General features: G+C 42.8%; 1 protein-coding gene across 5 annotated transcripts in view; it reads left to right on the top strand.

Annotated features, from left to right (window-relative positions):
- Positions 1 to 18,936, top strand: part of CDKL5 (cyclin dependent kinase like 5) — a 398,517-nt gene that overhangs the window by 256,268 nt on the left and 123,313 nt on the right. For all 5 annotated transcript variants that reach the window (XM_040423700.1, XM_040423696.1, XM_040423698.1 and 2 more), the window contains exon 6: positions 6,355 to 6,491. In XM_040423700.1, the coding sequence (XP_040279634.1) occupies positions 6,355 to 6,491 (137 nt within the window). The remainder of the gene's footprint in view (positions 1 to 6,354; positions 6,492 to 18,936) is intronic.

Genomic DNA, 18,936 nt, shown 5'->3' with positions numbered 1-18,936 from the left:
TGACACTCACCCAACAGCTGGAGACGAAATTGTACGGGAACAAACAACTTATCTGTTGGGGTGGATACCGGTGCCAGATGTTGTTCCGACCTAATGCGAGCCGAGATATCCTGGGTAAGAGCTGCTAAGAAGATTTTTGCTGGTAGGATGGATTCAGGTGGTACCTCAGTAGGTTGAAAAGCCTGGAAGCTCCGAGATAATGCGTCCGCCTTCACATTTTTACTTCCCGGCCTGAACGTGATGGAAAAATCAAAACGAGTAAAAAACAGAGCCCATCTGGCTTGACGGGGATTCAACCTCTTAGCAGACTCGAGAAACATAAGGTTTTTATGGTCAGTGACAACAGTTACACAATGCCTTGCCCCCTCCAGAAAATGCCTCCACTCCTCAAATGCCCATTTAATGGCCAGCAGCTCCCTATTCCCTATGTCGTAGTTTCTCTCCGTGGGAGAGAATTTCCTGAAGAAGCAGGCACATGGTCTCAGATTAGTGAGGCTGGCAGGACCTTGTGAAAGGACTGCTCCTGCGCCGTCCTCGGACGCATCCACCTCCACAATAAAAGGTTTCTCCTGATCAGGCTGGATAAGAATGGGAGCGCTACTGAATGCCTTTTTTAATTTTTCAAATGAAGAAATGGCCTCAGTAGACCAATTCTTCAAATCCGCCCCTTTCTTAGTAAGGTCGGTCAACGGTTTAGCAATTACGGAAAAATTCATAATAAATTTACGATAGTAATTGGCGAAACCTAAGAACCGTTGTAAGGCCTTTAAGGATGAAGGTCTTACCCATTCCTTAATTGCTAGTACCTTACCAGGATCCATCTTGAAGGCGTGAGGAGTCAGAACATGCCCTAGAAACAGAATCTCCTGCACACCAAAGACACATTTCTCTTATTTAGCTGATAGCTGATTCTCCCTCAACACCTCTAATACTTGTCTAACATGAGACACATGGGATTCGAAGTCAGGAGAGAATATCAAAATGTCGTCAAGATAGACAATAACAAATTTACCTAAGAACTCCCTAAGAATGTCATTCATGAAGTTTTGGAACACAGCTGGGGCATTGCTGAGTCCAAAAGGCATCACCTGATATTCAAAGTGTCCTACCGGAGTATTGAACGCCGTCTTCCATTCGTCTCCCTCCTTGATTCGGATTAGATTGTATGCCCCTTTCAGGTCAATTTTGGAAAACCAGGTTGCCCCCAGGACCTGGTTAAAAAAATCCGGAATCAATGGGAGGGAGTATCTATTCTGGACAGTGATTTTATTTAATCTCCGGTAATCGATACATGGCCTAAGACCACCATCTTTTTTCTTAACGAAGAAAAACCCCGCCCCCATAGGAGAGACAGAAGGTCTAAAATGCCCTTTACCAAGGCTCTCCTTAATATAATCCTCCATGGCCTTGCGTTCGGGCATAGAAAGATTATAAATTCGTCCTTTAGGAAACTTGGCCCCCTCTACTAGCTCTATGGTACAATCATAAGGTCTATGGGGGGGTAGAACCTCCGGGGTTGGTGATGAGAATACATCAGAATATTCTCTAACAACAGAGGGTAAAGTATCAGACTTTACTGAGACCCCAGCCTGTACCACGGACAGGCACGAGTCACACTTAGGCCCCCATCTCACCAACTCCCCATTGGACCAATCTATAGTGGGGTTATGTAGTCGGAGCCAAGGCAACCCTAGTACCACCTCAGCAGGTAGGTTCTCCAGGACTAGAAGCGAACATTTCTCTGAGTGGCACACACCCACGGTTAGAGAAATCTCCGAGGTACATAAGCTCACCGTACCACCAATAAGAGGAGTAGCATCAATAGCCATGACATGGATAGGAGTTGGTAAGGCAAACATAGGAATACCCAATCTAACAGCATACTCAGAGTCAATAAAGCTAGCCGCTGAGCCAGAATCAATAAAGGCCTTACCCGGCCATTTATCTACTCCCAGAGAAATCGTAATGGGTACCGAAAGCTTACATTTAGAAAATTCAGGGTGTACCTGGTCTTTAGGTTGCCTTGCCTTAGGAGACTTGACAGAGAGGACCTTCTTAGGACACTGGTTGATCCAATGGTCAGAATCTCCACAGTAAAAGCATTCTCCACGTCTGCGGCGAAGATTCCCTCGGGTCATGCCAACCTGCATGGGTTCCTCGGTGGAGACCTCAGCATTGTCTCTGGGATAGGCCTTTGGCTGGACCACCATCTGGGAAGAGAACTGTTGTACCTGTCGTCTCTCTCTAACCCGTCGGTCAAGTCGGACAACAAGGGTCATCATCTCCTCTAAGGTCTCTGGAAGTTGATAACTGACCAGAAGATCCTTTAATTTATCAGACAGACCTGACCTGAACTGACTCTTCAGGGCTGGTTCGTTCCATCCTGAGGGGACACACCACCTTCTGTATTGGGTGCAATAATCCTCCGCTGGTAAATTGCCCTGAACCAGTGCCTTTAGAGCCGTCTCGGCTACTAGAGCCCTGTCTGGTTCATCATAGAGGGTACCTAGGGCCTGAAAGAACCCCTCCACAGAATATATACAACTGGCGCCAGTAGGTAAAGAGAACGCCCAGTCCTGGGGATCACCCTGTAATCGGGAAATGATAATGCCCACGCGTTGACTCTCGGGGCCAGAGGACACGGGGCGCAAACGGAAGTAAAGTTTGCAACTCTCCTTAAAAGAGAGAAACTTCTTCCGGTCTCCAGAAAAGGTTTCTGGGAGCTTAATCTGGGGCTCAAAATGCGGACTGGAGGCCTGAGGAGTGGAAGAGCCTTGCTCTAACTCAAAAGAGTTGAGTTTTTCCCCTAACTCCTGCACCATCTGCGTCAGATTAGAGACATAGTCAGTCAGGGTCACCAGAGGATTCATAATACAGTGGTTATTGGGCCTGTTAATCTGTAACGGTCGCGTACACACACACACAGGGGGGAGGGAAGTGACCACTGCGCTCCACCCTTACCCCTGGCCCTGCCTACTTGCCTCGCGAGTCCTAATGACAGGGGACAACTGGACGGCAATCCCTAACTTGGAGTAAGTGCAGGGATGACAGACAGACAAACAACAGGACGTGAACGGACCGAGTCAATACCAGGAAAGCTGCAAAGTCCAAATGGAGCAAGCAGAGAATTGTCAGGAGAAGCCGGGGTCATAAATACCAGGAGAGCAGAGAAGTACAAGAGGAGTCCTAAGAGAGTAGTCAGGTGGGAGCCGAGGTCACAATACCAGGACGGATGCGCAGTACAGGAGGATCAGGCAAAAGGATGGTCAAGGAACAGGATCAGGTAAGTATTCAGCAGTCCAACAAATAGCCAGGAACCTAGAAATCAACAGGCAACCTGTAGCCAGCAGGCTGCCTGCATTTATAGTGGGGAGTGAGGGCCATGCGACGCGGCCAGCGTCACATGACCGACAGACCAACCAGTCGAGCACCGAGTGATCAGCTCGGCGCCCAAGGCAGACCCAGGAGCAAGGAGCCATTCCGCCCTGGGAATGAGGTCAAACACAGAACCTCATTCCAAAAGCTAAGCAACAGCTCTGCGGGCAATGGGGGACCGAGTGCACCTTCGGAACCCCGTGACACTATGTTAATTTAATGGATATAATATTTTACTTTTTTCTTGTACATACAGTAACTTTGATCTGATATAAAATGGTCAACTTCAAGTACTTTGCTTCCGACAGGTTGTATGATGTTAGAAAAAATATACTGTAGCTATCTTCCAGAATGACTGCTACTCTAGTCCACAGGCGGACTCTTGTCTTGGAGCTTGTTCCAAATTCCATAGTGGGGCTGAGCTGCAAAACCGCATATAGCCCATGGACAAGAGTGACACTGTTTCCCAAATACAGTACCCTTGTTTTTCCAACCTCATACAACCACTTTAATCTTGGTATCAGGTGGGACGATACCCCTGATCCTATCCTTGCCCCCATATGATGCTCATATTTGAAGGGCCATACATAAATAGATGTGAAAACTCTTTCCACTCACATTTTTCTATTTTACATGGTTGGACATGTACTTTTATGTCAGCCAAGATACTGTATTAGTGACAGATTTCCATCAGCCAACAGCAATAGTCTAGTTTCGACAATTTTTCAATTGGGTCACAATTCAATAGCCGTTTAGACATATTGATTTTGCTAGATATGTGATTTGCTGTTGGCGAATTTAGGACAATTATTGTGAATTGATTCTCTAGCAAATATATTGTTGAATCTGGCAAAATAATTCATAGTAACATAGTAATATAGTTTATAAGGCTGAAAAAAAGACATCTGTCTATCCAGTTCAGCCTGTTATATTCATTCACTTTCACTAGTCATATCCTGAAAGCAAAGGGAACCTGTCATGTTGAACATGTAGTTCCATCTGAGCAGTATGATATGGAGCAGGAGGGCCTGAGCAGATTGATATATAGGATTTCATTTTAATTCCTGTTTATTCTGATAGGTCTTTAGCATAAAAAATATCAGAAACCCCTTTTGTCACATTTTAGTGTGTTACTGTCTGCACATTCAGTAGGATTATAACCAGATTTAGCATATTTTTTTTATTTTTTTGTTATTTTTGCATTTTACACTAAATAAGAGGTGCAGATTTGTGTCTTTCTACTATTTATATATATCCACCTCATTGCTGCAATGGTAAATGATGCAATACACAGATGTTGGGTTCACTTCAGTTAACTAATTCAATCATGCAGATTACGGGAAGTATCATTGACGGGCCTTTAAGTATTTCACTTAGCTATTATCATATGTTGGATGTCATATTCAACAATTATGACATGTTTTAAGCATGCTTTCATTGATTGCAGTGAAAAATCCAGCATGATATACTGGTGCTGCTACACAGATCTATCTGGGTTAGACCTACCGCTTTGTCAGTTCTGAGCTTCCACCTTCATGAATACAATGCTGGAAGTGCAGTGAAGATTGACACGTTTATAGGCAAAACACTAGGAGATTAGGAGTCTATACCTGTGCATAACAATATGGATATGAATACAATCCAAGACCTCTGAAAAGTTGAGATAAATATCTTAAATGGGTTGTTCCGTGAAAACTATTCTGCATTTTTCGAACCAGCATCTGGATCTGAATACTTTTGTAATTGCATGTAATAAAAAAAAAATTTGCATAGCCACTGAGTTATTCAATATATTCTATCTGTATAGCGCCATCTGCTGTTTTTTTTATTTCTCTGTCTACTTCAATGAGTTGGACGCACATGCTCAGTTTCATCCTTCAATTGCCTCCTGAGCTGTCATAGGAAGAGAGCTGCAGCAGAAAGGACACACCTCCTGAGCTGTCATAGGGAGAAAGCTGCAGCAGAAAGGACACACCTCCTGAGCTGTCATAGGGAGAGAGCTGCAGCAGAAAGGACACACCTCCTGAGCTGTCATAGGGAGAGAGTTGCAGCAGAAAGGACACACCTCCTGAGCTGTCATAGGGAGAGAGCTGCAGCAGAAAGGACACACCTCCTGAGCTGTCATAGGGAGAGAGCTGCAGCAGAAAGGACACACCTCCTGAGCTGTCATAGGGAGAGAGCTGCAGCAGAAAGGACACACCTCCTGAGCTGCCAGCTTAATATAAATCTAGTAGAGCAACTGGAGCACTGAATGGGGAGATCTCCTTAGAATCCATGTGAGGTACAGGGCTGGCTTTTAGAGATTGTCGTGTTCTATATAAGTCTAAGTTTTATTATATATATTTCATCATATCGTTGAAACATGATATCCAAATGTATATTATTTATTTAAATCCCATTGCTTATATAGTACAAATATATTCCACAGTAGTGTACAGTTACTGTCATTACCTATCTCAGGCACAAACACTGGAAGGAAGGAAGATTTTTTTTAGTAGGGCGTAAATTGGAATACCTGGTAGAAACTCATGCAAAGATGGCGAGAACATAAAATCGTAATGCAGTTGTTGACCTTGGTCGGATTCAATCCCAGGAACCTAGTTCCGCAAGGCAACAGTTCTAACGACTGAGCCACCACGACCACAAACAAGAGAATAACTTTTATTTAGTGAAGTTCTTTGATTTCCTTGAAAGTTCCCGTCATTGATCCCTGTAACTGATGCTGACAGTCCAAACAACCCAACATACAAGAGACTTACGGTACAATCGTTGTGTAGGTGTCTTGGCAGTTATTGTTAGGAAAAAGTTTAACGTTTGAAGTCAGAGTTTGAAAATGTACAATTAAGATGTCTCAATTCTCCTTCCATAAGAAAGAAGAGTGGGCTGAGAGCACAAAATGTAAGAGAGATAAAATATTTCAAAGAGCAGCATTGTTACCCTACCACTAAATTTGTCCTTTTCCCTTTTATGTTTTGTCAGAAAATGAAGAAGTCAAGGAGACGACGCTGCGAGAGCTTAAAATGCTTCGCACCTTGAAGCAAGAAAATATAGTTGAGCTGAAAGAAGCATTTAGAAGAAGAGGAAAATTATACCTAGTCTTTGAATATGTTGAAAAGGTAATGGGATAGAAATGTCATCCAGAAATCCAGTTCAAGCACCTGCGCCCGGAATCTAGCCGTGTGTGAATAACTGCCATTGACAAATCTAAAACCCTATTTCTGCCATTTCTGCTAACGTATGCAGCACATATGTTGTCTCTCTTTAGAATAATCATCTTTATACTATAAACTTACACATCTGTATACCAGAGATCAGCAGTCAGGGAACAGATTTTACTGGTATAACTAATTAGAGACCATTCTATCTTCTATATATATAAAGAAGGACGTATATATATGTGTATGTATGTATATATGTATGTATGTTCCGCGATCACTCAAAAACGCAACCATCGATTTTAACGAAACTTGGTATACACGTCCCTTGCTACCTGGAAAGAAATCTTGTGGGGGTCATACGCGACTACACAGCAGCTGCATGGAGTTTGTATGCTCCAACTGGTTTTGCTACACACATATTGCTCTGTAACTCAAAAACTCATCGATCAATTTCTACTAAACTTGGTACACACATCACTTACTATCTGGGAAAGAATACTGTGGAGGTAACATGCCGGTACACAATGAGTTTCTGTCTGTCTGTCTGTCTGTTCTTTATGTGCAACCAAACGACTGGACTGATCTTCACCAAATTTGGCACACAGATACATCAGGTGTCCGGGAAGGTTTTAGACCGGGTCACAGCTCTCTAGGATGTACCGTTCCTGAGATGTTCCCAAAAAAAGACCTGCATTAGCCAATACAATTTTGAAAGAGAGTCGATAGAGTGGCTCACCCCCCTATAGCTATGGATAGGTGCTTGAACCTAAAATTGAATCACCCTATTCAATACATAAACACTAAACAAATTTGAATGGATAGGTAAGCACTCTACCACCGTGGAGCAGGCACAATATTTAATATAGGGTATAGGTACAATAAAATGGAATAAAATACAATCTAAAATTACTAAAATAGAATAAAACTAAAACACACTGTAAAACTGGCTAGAAATAAGGTGCAAATTGAATTCGTGTTACAACAGATAATGTACCTTTCAACTGATATCAATGTTGAATGGCCGGCACCTGTATCCTTTAATGTAACGTTACATCCGAAAAATCGCGAAAAAATCGTGAAAAAAATCGCAAATAGCAATAGTCCTATATTCAGTTGGTATATAGCGAGTCAGTGGTTGCTGCTAAACACCCGCCTAACCTGTTGGTAAGGGATCTTCACACTAGCTAGTGTGCATTCAAATATATTTTGACGTGAATTCAATTTGCACCTTATTTCTAGCCAGTTTTACAGTGTGTTTTAGTTTTATTCTATTTTAGTAATTTTAGAGTGTATTTTATTCCATTTTATTGTACCTGTACCCTATATTAAATATTGTGCCTGCTCCACGGTGGTTGAGTGCTTACCTATCCATTCAAATTTGATTAGCCAATACAAGCCTGCAAGTCATTCTCTTCATATCCCATCTGCCATACACTCGGTCACATGTCCCTTATCAGCCAGTAGAAGCTCGCAGGCCCTTAGTCTCCACATACACACAGTTTTACTCCAGGTTTCCATAACAACCCAGCCATTTTTCTTCACTGCTGTAGGTCAGCTTTAGGCTAGGGCTACACGACGACATTTGTCGCGCCACAATAAGTCGCACGACACATAGAGCATAACTAGACTGCTACATGTGTCGCGCGACATTGATGTCGCACCAATGTCGTGCGACAATTTTATAATGATAGTCTATGGTGTTGCACTGTGACATGTGACATGCTGCGACTGCGACAGTCGTAGAAAAATCCATCTTGGATGGATTTTATGCAACTGTCGTGTCGCAGTCACAGCATGTCACATGTTGCAGTGCGACACCATAGCCTATCATTATAAAAACTGTTGAGACAAAATGTTGCGCGACACGTCGTCATGTAGCCCTAGCATTAAAGGGGCAGGGCGCTGTGGAGGTCACTGTTAAAGGGGCGGGCACTGTGGATGTTACTGTTAAGGGGGCAGGCCGCTGTGGAGGTCACTGTTAAAGGGGCGGACAATGTGGAGGTCACTGTTAAGGGGGCAGGGGCCACTATTAAAGGGGCAACTGCTGTGGAGGTCACTGTTAAGGCAGTGGGGTACTGTGGAGGTCACTGTTAAGGCAGCGGGGTACTGTGGAGGTCACTGTTTAGGCTACTTTCACACTTGCATTTTGGCTTTCCGTTTGTGAGATCCGTCATGGGCTCTCACAAGCGGTCCAAAACGGATCAGTTTTGCTCTAATGCATTCTGAATAGAAAAGGATCCGCTCAGAATGCATCAGTTTGCCTCCGATCAATCTCCATTCCGCTCTGGAGGCGGACACCAAAACACTGCCTGCAGCGTTTTGCTGTCCCTTGAGAAAAACGAGCCAAACCGTCCTGGCACACAATGTAAGTGAATGGAGACGGATCCGTTTTCTCAGACACAATCTCATGACGGATCCGTCTTGGCTATGTTACAGATAATACAAACGGATCCGTTCATAACGGATGCATGTGGTTGTATTATTGTAACGGATCAGTTTTTGCAGATCCATGACGGATCCGCCCAAAACGCAAGTGTGAAAGTAGCCTAAGGGTGCGGGCCCCTGAGGAGGTCAGTGTTAAGGGGTGGGGGGCTGTGGAGTTCACTGTTAAAGGGGCGGGGTGCTGTAGAGGTCACTGTTTTGGGGGATACTGTCAATATCTTTTAACGACACACACAAACATTAAATTAAATAGATAAAATACACCCGTGCGAAGCCGGGTCATTCTGTTAGTCTGAAATTAAAATGTAAAATTATCTTGAAAAGGCTTGGTAAAGTTACCTGGTGCCCTCCTTTTTAGGATAGTTTCATATCTGCAACAGCAAATCTGTCAGGCTGGTCCGGCATCTCCGTATCCGGCACTGCCGGCCCCATTAACTATAATGGGATTCAGTGAAGATCTGGCCACCATCCAGCAAAAATGGCGAGAATTGGACAGAAACTGCTACACACGGCGGTTTGCTGTAAGGGCAGCTATCTTGCCTGAGCTGCTGTTAACAGAATTTAGAGATATAGGCACAATGGACAATTTATGTACATGGGAGATTTCTATGGGAGAGTTTACTTTATGATCTGTGCAGAGGTCATTGTGCAGGAATGGGGAGTATATAAACTGTGACCAACATCTAATGTAAGTGGTGGATTTTGTGATTTCTTTCTGTACGACATCTCATGCTGTTCACAAGTCGACTTTTTGTCTACTGAGGCATGGCATCCAATTCTTCTTGAAGGGCGGCCCTCAGATCATTGAGGTTCTGGGGTACAGAGTTACGAGCCGGTACACAGTGACTCAGCTGATCCCATAGGTTTTCAATGGGATTCAGGTCTGGAGAAAGTGCAGGCCACTCCATTTGAGGTACCCCAGTCTCCAGCAGCCGTTCTCTAATCATGCGACTTCGATGAGCTGGCGCATTGTCATCAATGAAGATGAAATTAGGCCTGTGTTGTTCATGCAGAGGCACAATGCCTAGATTAATATTGTTTTCAAGTATTATGGGCGTGCCACTGTACCATTCACAAAGTGCAGGGCAGTTCTGTATTGACTAGACACACCTATAGTCTACACTATAACACCACCACCAAAGGCTCGTCTGGTGACAAAGGTAGCTGATGCATAGAGCTCTCCTTGATGTCTCCAACCTTGTTGGCGGCCATCATTTCTGCTCAGTGTGAATCAACTTTCATCAGTGAACAGCACTGAGGCTCACTGGTTCCTCGTTTAGCGTATACAAGCTCAGTGAACAGCTCATACAAGATGATGACGCTTGTGGTCAGTACCCTTATAGGTTGTCTAGCATACAGACCACGCTGATGTAAATGGTTTCGAATAGTCTGATGTGACACTTGGGTGCCTCTCACTTTCCTTAAATATTCCTGGATTTCTGTCGCATTCATCATCCGGTTCCGCAGGGCATTGTTCACAATGAGTCATTAGTGTAGGATGTGGCCAAAGGATGTCCACTTCTATGTCTTTCTGTGACTTTTCCAGTGTCTCTGTATCTCTGTTGCAACCTGCTGATGAATCTGTGACACTCTAAGCTCAGTGGCCATTTACATCTCAGAACATCCTGCTTGAAGCCTCGCAATGGCGAGGTACTGTTGATCAATTGTTAGGTGTCATCCTGGTCTCATGAGGTCAAAATGTGAACAGCATGATTAGGAGGACTGTTTGAATACCAATTCTAATTGAACCAGGAAATTTAATGGGCGATTCATGAATCAAACACCTGTTGTGAATTTTGCCATTAAGCTCCTTATTAGAGAACAGCAAGTTGTGCAAAAAGTACTGAAACACTGGACAGTTGGAGATGTGCATTCAGAAGTTTAGAGAAGGTCACATTAAGTTCATCTGTAAAGGTTAGAGTACATTTTAGGTTCATCCTGAAATTTCTTACCTGTGATAATGAGATGAGTGCTGGACAGTGATCTCTATAGAACAGGAATTGTCAGTCAATTATGTGGTTAAAGCTGGCCATACACATTAAATGTGTATTGCCCAAACCCAATAACCCTTCCCACAACTGAGTCTGTAAGATACTTGTACTCTGATGCTGGGATCATATGTTATTTCTTTGCTCATATTCATGTTCTCATGGTGTTTGCATACTCTTATTGTGACCATTTGCCTGTATGATGATACTCTATTTGGTCCTGATTCATGTTCGGGCTATCCTTAAATGTAATGTGCTTTCTTTTTGGCGCTTGATAATAAAAGTATTTGAACAACAAACCCAATAACCCCCAACTCCCTCCAATGGCTGATGTTGGAGGAGAGATGTCAGATATCTTAAGTGTATGGGTGGCCTTAGTAACCAGTGTGAAAACTACTGAATTTTAAGACTTTTTAAAACATAGTGACATGGGAAATTACAAATAGCAGCACCAAAAATTCTTAAAGGGTAACTGTCATATTTTTTTTTATTTGCTAGTTTATTAGAGCTAGGCATGTATACCTGAGTTAGTCTGTCAATGTTTATAAAAAGATCTGTAATTACCTTGTAATAACAGCTTTCATTAATGTCCTCTATCCCTTTCCACTGCTCCTTTAACAGACAGTTGCTATGGCATGCCTTTCTCTGGCTAAGAAAACAAATAGACAGAGGGGCGGTCCTTCACACTGCATGCCTGCATTAGGCTTTAGAGTGAGGAGGCGTGTCTCTCAGTAATCCAATCTGATTGGCTGGCAGGGAGCTGCTGGCTACAGCAAGTGTGTATGTGAAGTGAAGGAAAGCAGTTTTGGCCTCAGAGAACTGGCAAAGGAGCCATCTTGAGAAGGACCTCATTGAAAATGTTTAAACAGCCACAACTAAGGGGAAAACTCAAGGAAAACTGTGGTATGTGAAGAAACTAAAAATTGCTTTATGCATAATGCTGCTGCAGCGGTAACATATGCTAAAATAGATTTGTTGATGAAAACATGACAGTTACCCTTTGAAAACCTGTTTAGCATAAAAATTTGCTTTAAACAATGTCATTTTCTGGACTACTACCGGGTAATCAGATTTTTCTGATTTCCACAGTAATAGTGCCAGATGGTAAAATACCACTGTTTTGGGTAAACAAGACTGAAGTCATCATAAGATTTCTAGAGTGGGAGAAAGGGGATCTCTATGTTAGTAATATGCCTGTGAGCATGTTTAGTAGGCTGGCACCTCATGGCACAGTTACCCTTGAATGGAAACATTTCAGTGCCAGCTTTCTTACTAATACAGCTGGGCGGCATATAGCGGTATAACATAGATAGCTGGCAATGCTGACTACCATTGCATAGACCGAAGGTTGCAACCTCAACATCTATGGAGGAAAAAGGGTCGTTCTCCATAAGTTGTGCCATTACATGTTTTAATGAACTCTAACGGAGAACTTGACATGAATACATCAATGAAAAGCAGACCTTTTTTTATGGGACTCTCTTTCTCTATGCATACCCCAGAAACGAATCAATATTCAGGGTCAAAGCTTGAAGGGGTGCACATCGAGCAGTTGCACGCAGGCCTTGGTTACTGAGGGGCCCAGTGACACCAGTAATATAAAATAGTACATTGTAAGTTGGGCTCGGTTACAGATTCTGAATTACGGTCCAGGAGCTTTATCTTGTATCAGCCACTACTGTACAGAGTCATACTTATTTTATGCATTTGAATATTAAATTGTGGGAACGCCCCCAAATGCCCAGGAACCCTGCCCTTCTGCAAAAATTGTGACTGGTGTCAAGTCTGTATATTATCCATCTGATTTATTCAATAACTCCTCCAGACCACCCACTGCACCAAGGACAGTGTTGAGAAGAACTACCACTACGGGAATAATCTGTGCTGTAGGTAGTAGTCATGTTTCCTGGCTCTTGCCATGAGACCCAGCAGCAGCATTGTCACATATTTAATATTTCTATTTGGCAGAAAGCTACCTACAATAATCCCTTACTTATTATTAAGTAATGCTTTACTTTTGCCAGAAAAGTGTTATATGTACACATAAAAAACAATAATCACATGCCAAATCTTCCAACAATTTAAAGCTTTTCCAAGGACTTGGTCCAAATTAGCCAGTTCATGTAAGCACATCTGTATGAAATTCAGAGGGCAGCGCAGGCGCATGTTCCACATAACGGATTGGTCACTGAATTGTGTCACACGATAGTTTGAAATAACTTGGTTCGGGGAGAATGAAATGTTATAAGGATTTCATTTCCACCTGACACTGAAACTGAACGGTCAGAAAATATACAACCATGACGCTTTCTGGATCAGCTTAGGAGAAAGGCATGCCAGTCTAATTTAAAGAGTCACTAAGTTTTCAGAAACCTTTTGATAGGTCATAGAGACACATCAAAAGTCTTGATCGGTGGGGGTCTGAGCGCTGAGACCTCCACTGATCACTAGAGTGCTTGCATATCACGCTCCCTCTCCTCGCTGCAGAGGATGGAATAAAGATGGCCCATAGACTTCTATTGAGCCCATCTCCTACAGCGAGGAGAGAGAGCGTGATAGGCAAGCACTTCACTTTCCTTGTTCTAACGATCAGTGGGGATCTCAGCTCTCAGACCCCCACCGATCAAAACTTCTTATATGTCTCTATGAACCTTTAATGCATCTTTAACCATTTTATTGGGTCCCATTAGCGCTAGTAATATTACTGTACCTGTATAGGTCTTGTTGCACATACTCTGCCATGGTTTCTCAAGAAAATCCACCTTGCCCAAGATATGGAAAGAGACACAGGTGCCATGTCAGCAACCAGTAGGAAAGATCCAAAATCTTGCTTGTGGATCCAAACTGAACTTTATTTAAGCCATGTATGTGAAATAACCACTTGCCCGTTTCAACCACTCGTTTGTTTTTTTGTCAGTACACAAGAGGCATAAGTTTTATACCAACATCGCATGTACCTACCTGCCTTACAGAGATGAGGCTGTTTGTTACATTTTAGAACATGGCTGAAAGATCCAACCGGCAATGCAGTCTGACCAAGTAGGTACAGTATGTGTCTGGTAGGGCTCCTTTCACATCACCGTTTCTCCTTTTCGTTCTCCGGCTCCGTTGAGGAGCAGGAGAACGGAAAGGACGGATTCTGCAGATAACTGAGACCTAACTGAGCGTAATGGAGCCTAAAGACCCCATAGACTATAATGGGGTCCGTTCGGTGTCCACTCAGAATGTGATTTTTGAGCGGAGACGAAAGTCAGTGGAAATACCAAGTTAAAGGTTTTCTTAATTGTAGCTCCACATGAATACCATTTTCTTACAGTATGTGGGATGTACTACTAGAACATTGAGAAGAAGTATTGGGGAACACATCTTGGTTTATAGCTAAACTGGAATCTAGAAATTTGTCAGGAGCATCCAGACATTTCTGTCTGAACAACAGTGCAAACGGAGACCTTACAGGTCATTGCCATTGAAATGGTTAATAGGCTGGGAGCAGTGTTCCCTCTAAGCCTTGGCAGCTGCTGAGTGGGCACAGCGCCATCAAAGGTGGCCGATAGGAGAACCTAAGATAATTGTCACATTAAAGAGCATACAGTGTAACCCCTGCACCTACCCGTACAATACAGTATAATCCCTACAGCATGCTGTACAGAATACATTATAACCTCTTCACCATGCTGTACAATATAAATTATAATCCATACACCATACAGTAAAATATACAGTATAATCCATACACCATGCCGTACAGTATACATTATAATCCATACACCATGCCGTACAATAAACATTATAATCCATACACCATACAGTAAAATAAACAGTATAATCCATATACCATGTAGTACAATATACATTATAATTCCTGCACCATGCCGTACAATATACATTATAATCCATACACCATACAGTAAAATAAACAGTATAATCCATACACCATGTAGTACAGTATACATTATAATCCATACACCATGCCGTACAATATACATTATAATCCATGCACCATACAGTATAATAAACAGTATAATCCATACACCATGCTGTACAATATACATTATAATTCCTGCACCATGCCGTACAATATATAACATAAGCCCACAGTGTAGGTGTTATACTGTATATTGAATGGCATGGTGTATGGATTATAATGTATACTGTACAGCAAATGTATGGAGGTTACACCATGCCGGACAATATAACCCCTGTGGGATAGATAGATAGATAGATAGATAGATAGATAGATAGATAGATAGATAGATATGAGATAGATATATTTACCTATATACAGCCTATACCTATATACAGTCTACAACTATATACTGCCCATACCTATATACAGCCTATATCTATATACAGTCTACACCTACATACAGTCTATACCTATATACAGGCTACACCTATACACAGTCTACACGGTGTAGACTGTACATAGGTGTAGACTATATAGGTCTAGGCTGTATATAGGTATAGGCTGTATATAGGTATAGGCAGTATATAGTTGTAGGCTGTATATAGGTATAGGCTGTACATAGGTGTAAACTATACTGTAGGTGTAGACTGTATATAGGTATAGGCTGTACATAGGTATAGGCTGTATATAGATGGAGGGCATGCTGCTGCAGAACACAAGTGATTAAACCACTGGCAGGAACACACCATCCCAGTGATAGACTATCACTGGGATGGTGTGCTCCTGCCAGGGGTTTAACCCCTTGTGTTCTGCAGCAGCATGCCCTCCAGGTCTGTCCCCAGACTCCCCAACATACTATGTAGCAGGCGCAGCAGGCAGCTCTCAGGACGGAGCCTAGCTTCTAAGATGGCGCTGCTGTCAACGCCGCCTCCACGTTACCTCCCCCTGTGCACTGCTGCTCAGTCCTCCTCTTCGGTCAGAAAAAAGAAGGAGGAAGCAGCAGTAGCGCGGCGCCCCGTTTACCAGGCACACAGAAGGAGTAAGTTTTGAAGAACTCATCAATAGTGTGGGGCGGCAAGTGTGAGCATTTTGCAAGCAGGGTGAGAGGGCACTGAGCGGACTTATTAAACTTGTGAGCGGGGGCACAATAATTGCTGCGCGGCTGCTCACCCGCGCAGCTTAGAGAGAACACTGGCTGAGAGGCGCAGTGATTGGCCCACAACAACAGGGACGCTTACTGGATCCTGTATTTGGACACTAGGGGGGAGATTTATCAAACTGGTGTAAAGTAGAACTTGCTTAGTTGCTCATAGCAGCCAATCAGATTCCGCCTTTCATTTTTCCGAGCTCCTTTGGAAATTAAAAAGTGGCATCTGATTGGTTGCTATGGGCAACTAAGCCAGTTCTTCTTTACACCAGTTTGATAAATCTCTCCCTAGGTCTCCAAAAGGACTGATCTATAGAATGGACTTGATGTATATATATTGACAACCGAAGTGAGATCCCATAATGTTGATATTACGGTACATCTGATGTATGTATGTATTTCCTATACTGCTGTGCCGCTTTACGGTTGCTCTAACTATATGATGCACATGAACAGGATGTAATATGGTTATAAAGATGATGCCTCTTGTGTATTGAGACCCGAAAATGATTTTCACCAAACAAGTGGTTTTAAATGCATAGGGTAAACCACTAGGGTTGATGAAAAAGACCTTTATTCTTTATGCAAAAGGGGGTTTCTGTAGACCAAGGGGTTCAGCCAGCACTGGAACGCTGAGGAGCTGAGATGCGCTGAGCATCTATCTCCTACCACTCGGTGCACTGAGTAAAAGGTAAAAATATTTTTGGGGAACACCAAAACCAATTTTCACAACACAGGTGTGGTTTTAATCAGCAAGATCGACCCTGTCAGGCAGTTTGCCTACTTTAGGCTTGCAGTTAGGTTTGATCCTGCTGACAGGTGCTCTTGAAATATATTTCAGTTTTAACCCTCCTATGGCATGTGCTGGATTCTACAAAGAAGATTTTGGACCCAAGCAATCTTGAAAATGAAGGGGCCACAGCACAGTTTTCCCTGAATAGTAGACTTCTGGCCACCCCATATGGTCGTGCAAGCCTGACTCACTGCAAAGAGGGCGTGCTGTGGTTCCCGGTACAACGGTTGGTTGGGCCATTCTTGTGCGGTGCTGTTTTTCTCCATCTATGTGTCCTCTTTAGGGTCCATTCACACGTTCGCAAAATTGGCCCACATCCGTTCCGCAATTTTGCGAAACAGGTGCAGACCCATTCATTTTAATAGGGCCGCAAAAGATGCGGACAGTGCACCGTGTGCTGTCCGCATCCACACTTCACTTCCGCTACACCTGCAAAAAAATAGAACATGTCCTATTCTTGTCTGCAGCCACGGACAAGAAAAGGCATTTCTATCATAGTGATGGCCATGTGCAGATGGCAAAATGCGGAACGCACATGGCCTGTGTCCGTGTTTTGCGGACCGCAAAGAAGTTGCGTATGTGTGAATGGACCCTTTTTCTCAGGACTGGTGAGGGTCCAGCCTCCTAGCCATATGCCTTTATTTTATAAGACGGGGAAACTTCTTTAATGCTATGTGTCTTTGCGTTTTGTGTTTTGAATGGTTATTTGCCTGTGGTTTTGTAATCCTATGGACATGTTTGGTATGTATGACGGGTGTATTTCCGGCGCACACGCTAAACGGACATCACAAGTATGAGGAGAACATAGCCTAATCAGTAAGCGGTAACAGTTTTATTATACCGCATGCATTTTCCAGCCACTCACTGTGTCTATTAGTATGGCATATGGCAATGTTCTGCTTCAGGAGATGAAGACGCATTGGTTGGATCTCCGTGCTCTGCAGCTTCTCGTTTTATTTCCTGCACACTAATCAACATGACTTGTGCCCTAGATACTGTGAAACCCCATAGCCTTCAAACCTTTACGCAGTGTTCTGAATAGAGGCTACATATTGCAATCAGGAGACGCTGCATGCAAGTCAGAAAATAGAATTTTATTGTGAACATAAAATCCCCATAAAATCTTTTTAGTTTTTTGTCTACCATTTATGGAATCAAGTATGAAAACACAAGTTTACCCTTACCTAAAGCCTTTCATGTCTGTTATTATCACTTTTTTTTAGCTTTGTATATACGGTAGATTTTTTAGATTTGTACAGGACTTAAACACATGTAATTATCTAATTATCAAAAAAAAGTTTTCCTGTGATTGAATATTCAGTCAAATCACGCAAAACATAGAGATTTTTCATATTTCAACATGTTCCGTGCTGGTGAGAAGAAGCTCTTACTTGTGCGCTGATTTTTATTGGATGGCCTAAGGATGAGACTGAGCTACTGAGCATGTGTGACCACCGGCATTGAATACATTAGTAGGCTGTTCTGAGAGGGAATCAAAAGCCTCTCAGGGGGCGCTATAACAAGTATGTAACAAGAATATGTAAACCCAGGAGTATCTTTTGTGTGAATTGAAATATTGAATCATGGGAAATGACCTTTAAAGAGGACCTGTCCCTTCTCCTGACATGTCTGTTTTAGTAACTACTTGCTATCTCCATGTAATAACAATTCTGGAGAATCTTTTCTTATGACTCCATGCTTATTATTCCTACTTGAAGTTTATGAATGATTGCCAGCATTCTGCAGTAAAGGTCCAACTGGATGTTACCACACTGACCAAAAATATGAACGCAACACTTTTGGTTTTGCTCCCATTTTGCATGAGCTGAAGTCAAAGATCTGAAACATTTTCTACATACACTACACCAAATGAACAAAGGGACACACATATAAAATAAACGCAAATTTTATTGAGTAATAGACATTACAAAAAACATGAAATAAATTTAATATTAGCAGCAGCAATGCAGACTAGCGCTGCGAGAAGCAGCTCATTTGCCGGACAAGAAATATGCCTGATCCTAGTACAGGGGAGACTCCAACAAGGAACATAGATGCCGCATAAAGCAGGCAATATTGAAACAATCCCCACTGAGATGTAAAGAATCCCTGTAAGATATCTGAAA

Source organism: Bufo bufo, chromosome 3 (assembly GCF_905171765.1).
Source record: "Bufo bufo chromosome 3, aBufBuf1.1, whole genome shotgun sequence".
NCBI classification, from domain to species: domain Eukaryota; kingdom Metazoa; phylum Chordata; class Amphibia; order Anura; family Bufonidae; genus Bufo; species Bufo bufo.
This window is presented reverse-complemented; position numbering and strand designations above follow the sequence as displayed.